At 29.6% G+C, this 15,857-nt stretch overlaps 2 protein-coding genes across 2 annotated transcripts; one reads left to right on the top strand and one right to left on the bottom strand.

The window, feature by feature from the left end:
• Nucleotides 1-753: 753 nt before the first annotated feature.
• On the bottom strand, nucleotides 754-5,258 carry LOC101502330 (protein DEHYDRATION-INDUCED 19 homolog 5-like). The gene is made up of 5 exons (XM_004515806.4): nucleotides 4,953-5,258; nucleotides 3,573-3,715; nucleotides 3,325-3,396; nucleotides 2,993-3,207; nucleotides 754-1,160 (listed from the first exon to the last, which is right to left on the bottom strand). The coding sequence occupies exons 1-5, from the start codon at nucleotides 5,215-5,217 to the stop codon at nucleotides 1,067-1,069; spliced, it is 789 nt and encodes a 262-aa protein (XP_004515863.1). The 5' UTR covers nucleotides 5,218-5,258; the 3' UTR covers nucleotides 754-1,066.
• Nucleotides 5,259-9,918: 4,660 nt separating this feature from the next.
• On the top strand, nucleotides 9,919-12,530 carry LOC101515755 (pentatricopeptide repeat-containing protein At3g48250, chloroplastic-like). The gene has a single exon (XM_004515845.2). It carries the CDS (start codon nucleotides 10,064-10,066, stop codon nucleotides 11,969-11,971), a length of 1,908 nt encoding a protein of 635 aa, XP_004515902.1. The 5' UTR covers nucleotides 9,919-10,063; the 3' UTR covers nucleotides 11,972-12,530.
• Nucleotides 12,531-15,857: the final 3,327 nt, after the last annotated feature.

Genomic DNA, 15,857 nt, shown 5'->3' with positions numbered 1-15,857 from the left:
AATGTATTGGTGTATCAAGTGTGTAACTAAGGGAAGAGTGTGTAACTAATCCTCTATTGGATGAAAAAATTGATGTTTTAAGATTTTGAATGAAGATATATTCACTTATGATGATTCCATTGTAATAATGATCATCTATTTTTTTATTTCATTTTGCTGCGAGAATCGCAAAAGAGACACTTTTTATTTTATTTTTCATTATTCATCTTTGAGATAAAAGAAAAATAATAGGAGTACATAGTGAAATATCTTAAAAATTTGTAGGCTAACAAGATAAGTTGTGATCTTCTTCATTTTTCAATAAATAAAGAGTTCTATTACTATAATTTTATGTACAAAAATTAAATCAATAAATACTTCATTTATGTCACAGTCTAAAAATATGTGCCAATACATACAAAACTATAACAGTGAAATTCAATTGAGAGAGAATCTTACCTGTAACCTACTAAAGTATAAACAAACACCTTAATATCCCTCTTATTGAACATTACCAAAGTATTGAAAACAGAAGATGATTAAATTTCATACACTGAAATTATTGCAGCACATTCAGAGTGGTTTTACCGTTATTATGACACCTATCATCTAGTTCGTTCAAATGTTATATTTCTTAAACCCAGCTTTCTTATCCATTTCATACTATATATATTTACAATATACTTGCAAGTTAAGTTTTATAAGGTTTTGCAGAGAGAATTTTACAATGTTATGTCTATATAGTTTGGTATTAATTTGAGATTTTGATATGGATTGAATCAGTGTAACCTTACTAGGAGATCACCATTACCATGCCCTCGATATACAGCAGTAAAGTAGATTCGAAACAAATTTCTACAGATTTAACCGAAAAATCAAACTTTAATAGAGGTCTGAAAAATACAATGAAATACATATGGCCTCAACATAACTATTGCTTACACTACTTCACATCCTCAACTGACGCACCGCAATAAAACCCGGTGCCTCTTGGACCAGCATCATAATTCATAGGCTATCTGAATATGTAAGAAGCTGCTACTAATTCATGACTTACGGCCACCATAAATTAAATTCTAAAACAAATTTACTCGAATATGGTTGATAATATCAAATTTTGAACAAAAGCTGCCTTCAGCCGTTGTTCTTGTTGATCTTGCTCGACATCATCAGTCGCAGACCTGCAGAGACAAAACCAGTAGCCACCATTCAGCAATGGATTGGAGTTTGATCGAACTGTTAGTGTCTAAAATTTCTTCATTTGCAAGACTGCAAAAAGGAACTTCTATACTAGAAATATTTAATATATTCCAAAAGTACAATGTACACAAATTTTAAGAAATAGAAATAGAAAATGTTTTCACAAAATAAACATCTATATTTATGTTAGATATAGTTTAAGGTAGTTATGAGTTAATTATGGTTAGGTGGAGTTTTGTTAGGTTAGTTATATTAAACGCACTATATATAAGTGCACCATACTCTTGTATCATAATTTTTCACAATATCATTTCAAGTTTTATACTTCTCTTCAATTATTACTTGAGCTCAACAATGATTCTCAACATAGTTTCAGAGCTAAGGAATCTTCCTTGAAGAGATGATCCTAATTATTACTCGAGAAAATCTCAACTCCAATCACCCTATTTCTTTCCATTTCTTTTTTTTCTTCTTTTCTTGAGAAAAATTCAATAGCCTCTTCTACATCTTGCACCATGTCAAAAGAGAAACCTTCCAATTCATGGAAGCGGTGGTGTTTTTCGTAATTGCAATCTTTGAAGACCAAGTTCACAAAGGAATTTAAATAGTTTGTTGTGTCACTTTCAAAACTGAAGATTTTTTGTGTTGGCTAGTTAAATCTCATTTGGATACTCACAAGATGTTTATGCTTTGTATTTGACCCGTGAAGATTTTTATCCTTTCGTGTATTATTGGTTTAGTGCTCAAACACACAATGAGTTCTTTTCAAATGGTGTAAGATACCAAATATATGTTCAAGGTTATCATGCACCCCAAAATTTGGTGGCATGCTTCTTTGATTTTTAGTCATTATTGGCTTTCTTATATGTTTCTATCTAATGGTAGTTAAACATTTTATCTTTCTCTATATGCTAAGTATTTTTAACTCTTTGGTCTTCTACCTTATGGTAGGTAGACATTTCTCTTAATGTTTCCATCCTTAGGTAAATAAGCTTTGTTAGCCAAACTTGACATTTGAAGACCCGAGATTGAGATTTTTTATTCTATATTGGATTGAGTGCCTAAAGACACTGGAAGATTTTCAAGTTAGCCCAAAATAGACAGAAAGACTTAGACGAGAGTTGTGCACCTTAGCCGCTACCGCTTTCTACATCGCCTTCCTTGTTTACGGTTTGTATTCTTTTTCTTGTAATTTTCTTTAGTTAATTACATTGTATTTTCTTTATTCTTATATTGTGTTGTTCTTCTAAGTTGCAAGCTGTTAGACATAGTTAGATTTAGCTAGATATAGTTCAAGGTAGTTATAAGTTAGTTATGGTTAGGTGGAGTTTTGTTAATTTAGTTACGTTAACAGCACAATATAAAAGTGCATCATACTCTAATTATATCATAATTCCTCACAATATCATTTCAAATTTTATACTTCTCTTCAATTATTTCTTGAACTCAACCATGATTCTCGACAATTTACAACTACGAAGTAACAGTTTCTAGAAGATTTTGTAAAGTGAAATTGTCTACATTTCTAAAAACAATGAAAATGTCAAAAAAACTGTTTTCATTATTTTCGGAAATGCATATTCATTATCTAGCATTTCATCTTCTCTCTGTGGTAATGTTTCATTTAAATTCATCTTCTCTCCATGATAATGCTTCATTTAAACAGTCTCTCATCAAGATAAAATAACACACATTTTATAAAATAAACGCACACAATGTTTCCACAAAGTAAATGGGGCGTAAGTTATTCAAGGTTTCTCTTGTTATGCCAACTCAGCACAACTACAAATCTCTAAGGGAAAAAGAACCATACCTTTTAACATTATGAAAGTCTATATCTTTTTTGCTGAGGCTGGATTTTTCACCTTGATGGATACCATTCAATTCAGGAATGGGCACGTTGCAGACAAATGGTGACAAAAGCGGATCAGGTATCGATTCTTGTTTGTTTCCCATGGCAGCTAATTTCTTGCCAAACATTGCTGAATTACCAGACCATATGCTAGATTTCTCAGACTTCCACCCCCACTTCAGATCAAATATCAATATATAGAATTGTGTCAGACAACAAGAAAATGCAATAAATTCAAACTTATGCCAGATTACATTTTAGTACACAGCAATTTTGAGATAAGCAAAACATACCTTTCGCGAGCTTGAATGTGCAAACTGTGTGATTGTATCCTTCCCTAAATTTTCTTCACACACAGGACAAACCTGATGAAGAAAAATAGAATCAGATATTTTAACCATTGTTAACTTGCATAAAGTGTATAGAAATGTCCAAGTTCTATTTTTCCTAGTTTTTAACTATGATTTTTTTTTTCCTAGTTGTATGGACATGTTGAAGTTCCATTTTTTTCCCAAAAACTTGGGGAACAGAAAGGTTATACCACATTGTTTAGGGAAGAACAATACTCCTCTTCCAAATCACTGCAGAGCAAAGGAACTTGAATTTCAAAATCACAAAAAGGACATCGGATATCAGATTGGAACACATCATCGACATCTGTGTAATGGATGACTGAATAATCATCTGCAGTATGAAAGGGATCAGTGTTAGCAAGCTTTTGTAGCACAAGCACAATAGTTCCACATAGCATGACATAAAAAGAGCATCTCAATTTCTCAAATGAAAAGCAAATGGGACAACCATAAGCAAAAATGAAACTTAACCATATTATAAAATATACAAAGTTAAATCAGTAGTCGTGCACATGACAATTGATAAAAAAAGTTTCCATATATGTACAAGTGAAATTGATGTTCTATTAGACGTATCATCAAGCTAATTTGATTGGTTCACGATATGGACTGAGATGTCGAGCCAGCCAAGACCATTGGATCCTAACGGTGATACTGAGTAAATAAAACCATTTTCCCATGTCACCCAAGGAATTCAAACCCACGGCCTCACTTTGATATCATTTCAAGGCACGTGCTTACGACTATGTTTGTAGCTCTAGCTTATAGCAAGGTGGCGACTTTATTTCCTTAAGGATTTTTGGTGCTACAAGGGGATGCACTCATTACAAGCGCCATGGATTAGGGGATGTTAAGCAGGTTGAAGCTGAGGGGTTACACTGATTAAATAAATACTACAACAGGATCTAACTGCGGCAACCTAAAGATCTTGGTATTAATTACTAATGTTGGTAACAGGTTCTTGCCAATACTTTATTGGCATGCCTTACTCAGGGGTAAAAAAGGGAAGAAATATTTGGAGTCATTGTTTGGTTTCTCATATACACTAATAAACCTGAATTAGCAAAGTAATACAACATAATTCCTTCATTGAGGGGCCTAATTCCAACTTGAACCTATGCAAGAAGTAGAAGTGCAGAGGACATAAATTGTCTAGAAGTGTACTTCCAAACGAAGCAAAATTAGTTTTTATGTTCCCTAAACTCTTCATTCTTATTGACAACTTACACAAACCATCAATTCAGCTACTAAATTCCATTCACCAACATCATCATCAACTTCAGCCAAGTTTAATCGTCATAAAAAATAAACTCTATTTACAGTCACTAGTAAGATTTAAGGTGCTAGAACACTAGTTATTTTTTACCTTAATATATAAATAAAGGATCTCATCAAACAGTGTCATACAACACAAGCCAACTATAGACTATGCAATACAAACCGAAATGCTTTTTCCCAGTAAAGAATAAAACTTCAGAGAAAGAAAAAACAGAAAAGGGTACTCAGACAAACAAAAAAAGTAAAGAGCACAGGAAAGTAATAAAAGAAAGTAGAAAAACAAGTAGTACCAGCAGAGTGAAGTCGAGCAGGTTGGAGAGTAGAGAGGCGGTTTGAAGAGTGAATACTGGGCATGATGTGGAAGTCCATGATGATGATATCAGCTTGTTTCTTTGTTTGTTCAGAAGATGAGCACTGTGCAGTGAAATGAAAGTGATGGTTTTGTTTGGTTGAGGATTGCTTGTTTGTGGCGGTGAGAAAAGAGGTAAAAAAAGTATTGTTTCCTTTGGGAGCAAGGAGTCTCAACTCATAAAAGAGAAGACTTTGCTTTTCCATCAGTCAAATCATCACTTGCTTTTTGTGGCACTGTGAAGTTTTGCTGACTCATCTTGTTTGGTTTCTTACACACAATAACATCAACAACTATGCCTCGCACTTCGCCTATTTTCAATGGAAAAAGACGGGTGTACACTACTATTATTATTTTATTCTTTAAAAAATATAAAAATATAAGAACTAATTTTATACCGATGATATATTATAAGAATAAAGTGTTATATCAATGTATGAAAATTATAAGTGAATACTATACAAGTTGATTTTTAATGCACATTTTATTGTTTTCAAGGCTTTACAAATAATATCATTACTTAGTAATTTCAAAATAATTAAATTATTTGATCTTCTTATATATATTAGGTTTTTTTATTTAAATGTTTTTAAAAAAATAAATCACCAAAATACACCATGTTTAAAAATATATATTAAAATGTCTTACTTTTTTTTATCTTAAAAAGGTCATATCTCCATCATGGTGACCGCACAAAGAAATTTTATTTTGACGCAGGTAGCTTCCTACCATGTAGAGAGTCTTCAAAAAAATCTTCATTTTAACAATTGAATAATTGTTAATTTAATAAAATAAAATAATAAAAATATTTTAAAAAAACCAAAATTCTATTAGTTTAATAGATGTGTCAAAACAAATAATTTGATATATTATTTTAACAACTACCACCTATTTTGTAGATAAATTTATATTATTATTTTAACAACTCCCTCTTAGAATTATTTGTTATATTATTTTAACAACTATATTCTATTTTATTAACAATTTTCTCCTATTTTTTTGGATTTAATAAATAAAAATTCATAAAAATAATAATAATAATAATAATAAAAATATTTATAGTTAAAAATAATAATGAATTATTTTAATAACATCAAACAAAATATACTAAATTGATGATTTTTTTTTTTACTATTTTGGCCAATATCCTTTATTTGAGGATTGTGACACCTTAACAAATTGGACCATCTATATCATTTGTTTGGTATAAGTTGAAACGTTTCATATTTTCTTTGATTTTATTAATATAGTTTTACTCTTTTTTTTAATAATAATTATTTTTATCATTATTAATTTTTATTATTATATTCGGAAAAAAAATTCCTTCATTTGGTCGCAGGACGAAATTGTGGTGAAAAAATATAAGGCATTTTGGTATTTTCCAATGTGGCTCTTTTGGTGACTTAAAAAAAAGGATATTTAAATAAAAAAACTCATATATTAAAAAATTATATATAAATAAAATAGAAAATAGTATTTTCAATAAATTATTTTTGTTAAATATTGATGCATTATTAATATTATAGATGCATAATAAAATATAATATATTGAAAATAATACAAATAATATTAATTGAATGATACAGTCACAAATAATGTGTTATAAATTGAAATGGTCAATTATTGTAAGGTAGCTTTCTTTTTATAAATTGATCAATTATTTTATAACAGACAATGTAAAAAAAACGTGCTTAATAGTAGCACATGTTGGCAAAACACAAATAATAATAATAACTATTATTATTATTAAATAGGTTGAATTTCATATTTATTCTCTTATATTTATTTTTAATTTCGTTTTTATTACTTACATTTTGATAGTTTTTAACATGATCTCTTACATTATTACAAGTGGTGAACTTTCTTTCAATAGTGACACAATGAAGTTGTGTATGTGATGGGTATATCCTTTTTTATAGAGCTGTTAAAATGAATTATTTGACTTGTCTAGGTCCCGTTCAAAGGATTATGGATTTCATAGGGCCGCATGATAAAGTCCTCTTTAAAAATAGACAAGATATTATATGAATTTGTTATGTAATTGTTTTTTATTTTTTATTTAAATTTTGTAATATGTAGTCATTTTATAAAAAAAAATTGTGCAACTTTTTATATGTTGTAAATTTTTTTTAAATACAATTAATATTCTTTTAAATATAATATAAAAATTGTTTAAATTCTGCATAGTTTATTTCTTATTATGTTAAAATATTTTCCACACTTTCTTTCAAAATAATATATATGGAAAATGTTAGTTGTTACAAGAAATGTTTGAAAAGAATAAGAAAAATATTTGGTGTATGTAACACTTATAAATTATAATCACTCACTCTCCTATGTATGGTTAACCAATTGCTAATTATCAGTCAAATTTTTAATTTTTATGGGTTATATTATTTTTTGAGTAAATTCATCATAACAAATAGCAATGGTCAATATATATATATATATATAGATATTTTTTCATGTATTGCGGGCATAAGTTAACCCTAAGTTTGACCAAATTATCTCAATAAGAGTATATGTTTTTTTAGAGTCCGACTACAAAACGCTTTTAAAATATGGACTTTAAATTTAGAGTTTAAGTCAATATGTATTATCGGATTTTTTACGTCAATCCATACATATTAATTCATTGTGATGACTCTATCTTAAAAATTCACATCAATAAAAGTAAAGCAAAATAAAATGAAATATATAAAAAAAAAGTAAAAAAAATAAAAAGGAAAAATACTTAGCGAGTTTAATGTGTACAATCATTTATTTTATAAATTTTCAATGTTAGTACTTGTACTCAATGCATCTCATAGTCAGAGTCACTTTTACAAATTATTCATTGCATGCATATTAAAAAAAATGTCCGTAAAATAAATGATTAAAATAGTAATTTTTTAAAATTATCTTTATTAGTAATTGTTGTATTATTATAAATGTAAAGAAGAATACAATGTTTTAGAAATGATCTACGTAGTATTAGTTAATAGGTGGGTACAATTAAAAAATAATTAATATTTATATTTCAAATTTAAAATTTAAAATTTATTTTGAAATTAATTTTATTTACTAAAATAGCATTTATTGTGAAACAAAATGAGTACTCAATCTCTTAAATCCAACAACTCAATCAATCATTACATGACTTTCGCCAATAACTCTAAATTATAACATTTCAACAACAACTAATTATTTTAATATTAAAAATAGGGGATCCTAGAGAAGTCTTGTTAAAGACACTCTGTAACAGTTACCACCTTACTTTTCTCTCCAACATGAAAACCTATTTGGTACTCATGCTTATTGGGTCAAGCATCCCCATTGGTGACATTGATTTTAATGAATGCACAATTGATTTTAATTAATGCACAATACCGAATTTTGTGTTTATTGAAAAATTCTTGAACAAACTAGTAAGAAAGTAAAGGAAAATATACAAAAAATTATATTATTAAGAAGAGAAAGAAAACATATAAATTAAATAAAATGAGAAGTGGCAAGAACAATTGTCCCATTTAAAATGAATTATAAAATCTAGTGATGAACCACCACAAGAGTAATGATGTTCTTTGTAAAGATTCTTAAAACTGTTCATGTAAAAATCTTGAGAAACAATAATAACTCTCTATGTTCAATCATCGGTTGAACAATTATACTTTCATTAAAATAAAAATAAAAAACTACAACAAAAATATTTATATTTAGACATATATTTAACAAGGTTGAGATATGCATAAGCTTAACCATGAAAAACTTATATAATACCAACACACTAATAAACACGAAGCAATATACAACTAAAAAATACAAACTATCTACTTAAAACTAAACATTATTACAATTAAAATTCACTAAAAAAAAAAAGAGTAAGGTATTATAGAATATATTTGAGAATGATGTTGGTATCCAAGTAAATAAAGAAAAAATTCACTAAAAAATTGTAGTAGTTTTGATATCTATTTAAGTCAGTCTATTATATCTATTTATGTGAAAATGTTACACTGCTATTTAATTTCCATCAACGAGTGATGATTGTTTGATTATTATTGTTTTCAATAGTATTGTTTTTTTCTTTCTAAAAAATTCACTTTTTTAAATAAAATAATAACTTTTCAAAGTTTTATTTTGTTTGTTACAATTTATTGGAAAAAAAATCTAAAAATTACTTAAATATGAAATTCTTTTAGTAACTTTTTTAAAAAATATTTTTGTATAATTGAATTTTTTTAAAATAATTTTTATTTTAATAGACAAATGTAAAATAAATTTCTAAAAAAATAATCTATAAATTATTTGTATCAAAATCCATTACTTCATAATCTACAATCATAATCGATATTTTGTTGGGAGTTCTGATCCCAAGAAGTGACATCAAAACCTCCTTACCCCACCCTTTGGCTAATAAAGCTAGGGTTTCAAATATCTAATTTTTTCATAATATTAAAGTTCAAAATTAAGTCTCATTTATTGAATATATGGTATATGTTTTCCAATTGATGTCAAATAGATTGTTCTGTAGTAGTGGCTTCTACACCACTTTTGATATTAGAATCTATCATAATCGAATTTTAGATGCCTTATTATTTTTATTTTAATTAATAGTTATTTTAGACTTTTTATATTTTCATTAGTTAATATAGACCATCTAAAAAAACAGTTCATTGAGAATTTTCGCCACATATCACGTATGTATTGTTTTTCATCTGTCCACATATTGTTACATTTTCAAAATTTATTTACAACTAATATTTTTCATAATTTACCTACGTAGTAGTTTTTTTTTTTTTTTTACTGTTATTATGTGATTTTAGCTTATAAAACAAATTAGTTAAACTCCAGCACAATATATACAAACAATAAAATTAGAATTTAACATTTTAATAAAATACCTGAAATAATATGTTGTTTTGGGTACGAGGGAAAAATTGGGTCTTTGAAATATGGGTTTATAGTTTATACCCACGGGCCGTCCCCAACAATTGAAGCACATTTTGATTTCGAATATTGTGCTGGGAATGGATTGATCTCAAACTTGCCTGCATTTCCATCCGATCGGCAATGAAAGGGATAAAAGCTATTGCTGCTACCGTCAGTTTCCTCAACTCGCCACTCGCCATCCGAGTCATCACTATTCGCTCATTCGAACTCACTCACAACCAGGTTTCTCACTTTTCTCCCTATACTTTACAACCCCTTTTGAGTCCGTTTCCGTTTCACGATTTACGGCTTCACCAAAAACGCTGTTTTTCTTCGAAGCCGAATTCCGTTGTAGAGCTTGTTTTGACCAACGTTTGGTCTCAAGGGTTAGAGCATGAGTTAGAAAAATGTTACCCATCTTTGACCCATGAAACTGTTGTTTACATTTTGAAGCAATTGGAAAAGGACCCACAAAAAGCTTCTTGCTTTTTCAATTGGGTCATTAGGAAAAAATGGTTTAAGGCAAGTTCTTCAGTTTGTAACTTAATCGTTAGTATTTTAGGGAATAAGGCGACAATTGATGAATTTTGGATTAGTCTAAGGATGATGAAGAAAAAGGGGTTTTGTATTGATCGAGTGATATATGTGTCGATTTTAGATAGTTTTAGTAGGGAAAATATGTACAAGGATTCGCTTCGTCTTCAACGCTTCTTTAAGATGATGCTTCAGGAAAAAGCTAGAGGAATTGTTTTCAACAAGGTGGTTGGTGTCATTTTAGGATCTGAGTGGGGTGATGAGGTTATGAATGAACTTGCAGAGCTTGAAATTCGACTTTCGGATAGTTTTGTAACAAGGGTTTTGAAAGAGCTTCAAAATTGTCCTTTAAAGGCTTATAAGTTCTTTCATTGGGTTGGGAGTCAATCTGTTTATGAACACAATACAGTGACTTATAATGCAGTTGCAAGAGTTCTTGCTAGGCCTGGCTCAATTAAGGAGTTTTGGAGTATTCTTGAGGAGATGAAGAGTGTCCGTTATCAATTGGATATTGATACTTATACAACGATAACAATGCAGCTTGTAAAGAATCAGATGATAGAGAATGCTGTCGAGCTTTATGAGCTTATGATGGATGGTTCATATAAGCCGTCAACTCACGATTGCTGTGTCCTTTTAAACGCCATCAGTACAAGCGATTTTCCAAATTCTGATCTAGCTTTCAGGGTAGCCAAAAAATATGAATCCGTAGGGCATACTCTCACCAAGGAAATCTATGACGGAATCCACAGGTCTTTGACAAGTGCTGGGAAATTTGATGAAGCTGAAAAAATTGTTAAGACTATGAGTAATGCTGGCTTTGAACCCGATAGCGTCACCTACAGTCAAGTGGTTTTTGGACTTTGTAAGATGAAGAGGCTTGAAGAAGCACACAAGGTGCTAGAGGATATGGAATGTTGTGGCTGCATCCCTGATAGCAATACTTGGTCCATCTTGATTCAAGGGTATTGTGCCGCCAACGAAGTAGATAAGGCATTACATTGTTTACTTAAGATGATTGAAAAGGGCTGCAACGCAGATGCTGGGGCAATAAGCGTTCTGGTTGATAGTTGGCTTAGTCAAGAAAAAATAGACGACGCGTACAAGTTTCTCGCAGAGATGGTTAGAAATTGTGATGCATCTCCTAGGCAACCTACATATGAGAAAGTGATTGAAAACCTGTTAGGAATTGGTAAATTGGAGGAGGCACTTGTCCTTTTATGTTTGATGTGGAAACACAAGTACACTCCATTCACCAAACCCATTGTGCAGTTTATTTCAAAGTCTGGGACCGTGGAGGATGCCGAGAAATTCTTGAAGGCATGGAGAAAGGGAAATCCTGTGTCTCATTCAGCCTATCTTCATGTTTTTGAATCTTTCATCAGAGAAGGTAAACTCTCTGAGGCCAAAGATCTATTATCCAAGTGTCCTTCCCGTATAAGGAGACGTAGACAAGTCGTAGAATTTTTTGATTCAGTGGAGAATCGGAATGCTGCTTCTGTTCCCGCCACTTGATGCCTAGAAATTTTTTCCTTCCTAGTGTGCATCACACTATTTTTCAAATAACGACAATCACGCCAATGAAGCACGGCTCAACTGATAGATCTGAACTGTGTCAAAAACTCAAGAGTCAGAAGTCTTGGGTTGGATTCTTGCTTGTAGTCTTTCAAAAATCTGTCATTTATAATGGTAAGCATCTGACTTGTGGCATGCCATGACCTTGGATTGAGGTAAGTGGCAACCTTCTTTCACCATAGAGTATAGACTACTAATTGCAAATCTCCCTAAACCATTACTTCAATCAGGCTTTTAGGTGGGTTAAGTTATTGCAAGGTGCAGAGAACCTCGCCTGAACCGGTAATTTCATCACTAATAGCAATTTTTTCTAAGGTTTACCAATTACAGCTTCTCTGTTCATTTAACAGAGATTGACCTTTGGTGAGTACTGTTTTGGCTTCCAAGCCTGCATCATAGTTCATAATGTTACAGTTAAGTGAATTTTGATGAGTGCCTAAGTTGACTACACTCAGTTTTGAACTACGAAATAAGAGTGGTGTTATCTTTTTCAAATGAATTACTGTTTTGTTTTGATGTTCTTTTAAAAATCTGAATCCCTTGTCATGTAAGAAGATATTATGACTCACTCATAAAAAAAAGTGTTTGGACTCCAGCTCTAGTAATCAAAATATGTTCAATCCCATATATTTCCAAGTAATAAAGCAAAATAAAGTTTGTTTGAGCGGGTGCTTTTTTTTTTTTTTGAATAAATATTTGAGCCCAAGCAAAGCAAAGAGAGTTGGGTTTCACAAAATGAACTAGTCTTTTACAAGGAGGCAAACCATAATTTGAAGAAAGTTGCCTTTTGTATCCCCTCAATTAACCCTATACCCCGGCATTTAAAAATTTTATGTTTAAAATGTCTAAAATACCCTTAATAAAACTGTAAAAATAAAAAAGTTGCCTCATACTTCTTGTGTTTTCCGAAAGAGTGAGTGCTGTTGAATTTTTGTTTTACTGGAAATTTCAGAATGAATGAAATTTCCGGTAGTTATAAATCAATACTGGAAATTTTATTTTTTGAAATTTCCGAGAGTACCACCCGAAAATTTAAAATATCCGGTATTGATTTTCAATACCGAAAATTTCAATAATGAAATTTCCAGTATTGATTTATAACTACCCGAAATTTGAAATTTCCGGATGATCACTGGAAATTTCATTTCTTTAAAATTTTACGATGATGCAACTATGTATTAAACTTATAAATTTTTTTCTTCTCATTTTTTACAATTACAAAATGGTATATTTAATTAAACAAAAATAATTATAATATTTTAAAAAACAAAATATTATTAATAAATTAAAGAATAAATTAAATTATATTAATAATAATAAATTAAATTATATTATTAAAATTTTATATATTTTTAAATATTTTTATTATTATTTTTTAATTACATTAATTATATTTTATTATTATTATTTATTTATTTTGTTATTTATTAGATCGGAATAAAAATAAGAAGAATAAAAATAGGAGTGAGTTGTTAAGAAAATAAGTTATTATTTTATAAAATATTCGCAGTAAAAATAGGAGATAGTTGTTGAGAAAATATGTTGTTATTTTATGGGAAAAATATTAGGGACACGTTTTTTATTTTGGCACATTTAGTCAACATTTGATGTATTTTTTTAATGTATTTTATTTTATTAATAGTATTTTGATTTTTTAAATAAATTTAAAATAATTAAAAAATCAAAATTCTATTATTAAAATAAAATAAAATACCTTCCATTGGAGAAAAAAATGCGGTTTAATAGATTTACCAAAATAAACTACTTGTTATATTATACTAACTTTCTCATTTTTTTCTTGATCTAATAAATAAATAAAAAAATAATAATAATAATAATAAAATTTAAATTTAATGTATTTTTTTCCTTCAATTTGTGATATTTTTTTCTTTACTTTAATGTATTTTATTGGTTGAATTTATTTTATTTTATTAAATATAATTTACTCTGTTATTGTTGTTATTATTATAAAAAAATCTGTTGTGTTTTTTCATTCCTATTTCAAAAAATAAATAATTAAATAAATTATATACCGGATTATTTGAAATTTTCGGTAAAAAAAATGTAACTACTGGACATTTCATTTCTGACACGTCCCGTGCCAAAAAAAAAAAAAATATAATAATAATAATTAATAATAATAAATAAAAAACAAATTAACCCCACTCACTCTCACTCCCTTTTCATCTCACTTCCTCATTTTCTCCTATTTTTCTCTCTCTCCCTCTCGGCACACACTCCTCTCCCCCTTTTTTATTGTTTTTTTTCCTTTCTTTCTTTTCCTTCCCTTCTCCTTGCTTCTTCTCACTCTATTACTCAAACCCTCAATCCTTAAAAGAGATTTAACATCCCCACAAGCTTAATTTCTCAAACTCCTACAAATTCTTTTGATTGGGATTTTTGGGTTAGGGTTTGTGTTCTAAGGAAGGAAAAAGGTACCCATCTCTTGAAAGTGGTTTATTGAGACTCATTGAGGTAAATGCACAACTCTAATCCTATTATGAATTCATAGAAAAATGTAGTTTTGAGTAAAAATCTTATTTTGTGCTTAGAGTATATTTAAATGATGTTGATGGTTTCCTAGAGGTAGTTAAACTTTAGAATAAATTTCTCTAAAGTCTTGGAAATATTTTTGATACTCAGATTTGTCAACTGAGACTTTACCGGCTACTCTGAGAGTTGTTGGAGAGTAAATTTAGACGATTCTCCATAACTGTGAGTTGACGACGATCATCGTCATATATTTTTATAATGCTATTATTATTATTTTGTTGTTTTCTATATTAAAGTATTTATTGAAAAATTTGGGGAACACAACCTTTGAATTTTATCTCGATTTCGTCAATTATTTAATTTAACGGTCGTTGTTATATAATATGTTATTAATTTGATTTACGTTTGAGTTAAAGTATTTAAATCTTGAATTGTTGTGCGATTGAATATGTTTTTCATGAATTACGATGAAATGATTTTAAATGCGCGTTTTGGGAATTCGGTGTTATTGTTGTTAAATCGTTAGGTGCACCTAGTTACCTCGTGTTGATTAAGGAGAGTTACCCGTTAGATGGAGCCGCCCCTATGAGAAATGTCATCCGTAGGAGGAGAGGGCTATCAACGTGATGTAAGCTCCCTAATTGATACGTGACGATGCGTTGCGGGATTGAGAGGAGAGGGTCATCCGTTAGATGGAGCCGCCCGTAAGGGAAAGGCCACCCTTATGAGAAAAGGGCTATCAATGAGATAAAGCCGCCTCTTGGTTCTAAAGAATTTGTATTGTTACTTGTTTGATTTTTATAATGATTTTAAGGTTGTTCACTTTGATTTCGTTTCGTTATTCACTGGATTTTTAATATTTCTGTCAAGCGATTAAACAGTTATTCGTGTCTTTTGTGTTTCCCTTCTAATTGATGGTGCTTGTTGTCTCCTCACTAAGTCTTTGTGACTTACCCCTTTATGTTGCTTATTTTTTTAAATTCACAAGCAGCTGAGTAGAAATCTATTATTTGATTCAAGTCTCAACAAACTTTTTTTTTTTGTAGGCCTCTTTGATCGAGGACCATTTTTGTAATATTTGTTGAGTCTATGTAATTGCAGCTATTTTGGAGTCTAGAAAGTCTATTTAGTTTTTTGAGAAGTGTATTAAGCAATTTGATTATGTTATTTGAATTATGACTGGATTGAAAGCTGAACAGGGATTTTACAAAATTTGGAAATGTTGAAGTTACAGAGGATACTCTGTCGAAATTTCGAGAAAAAACATATATATATTTTTAAATGGTTAAAGAGCGATTTAGTTGTTTAATTGGTAAGTTAGTTGATAGGCTTG

The sequence above is a fragment of the Cicer arietinum genome, chromosome 7 (genome assembly GCF_000331145.2).
Source record: "Cicer arietinum cultivar CDC Frontier isolate Library 1 chromosome 7, Cicar.CDCFrontier_v2.0, whole genome shotgun sequence".
Classification (NCBI taxonomy): Eukaryota; Viridiplantae; Streptophyta; class Magnoliopsida; order Fabales; family Fabaceae; genus Cicer; species Cicer arietinum.
The sequence above is the reverse complement of the archived record's forward strand: the minus strand, read 5'-3'. Positions and strand labels throughout refer to the sequence as shown.

Excerpts from the sequence above, each read along its gene's own strand:
- LOC101515755 (XM_004515845.2), top strand. The coding sequence starts at position 10,064 with ATGAAAGGGATAAAAGCTATTGCTGCTACCGTCAGTTTCCTCAACTCG.
- LOC101502330 (XM_004515806.4), bottom strand. The coding sequence starts at position 5,217 with ATGGAAAAGCAAAGTCTTCTCTTTTATGAGTTGAGACTCCTTGCTCCC. Across the intron at positions 3,716-4,952 it reads TGCTCGACTTCACTCTGCTG|ATGATTATTCAGTCATCCAT; the intron begins GTACTACTTGTT and ends TTCATACTGCAG. Across the intron at positions 3,397-3,572 it reads GTTCTTCCCTAAACAATGTG|GTTTGTCCTGTGTGTGAAGA; the intron begins GTATAACCTTTC and ends TTTCTTCATCAG.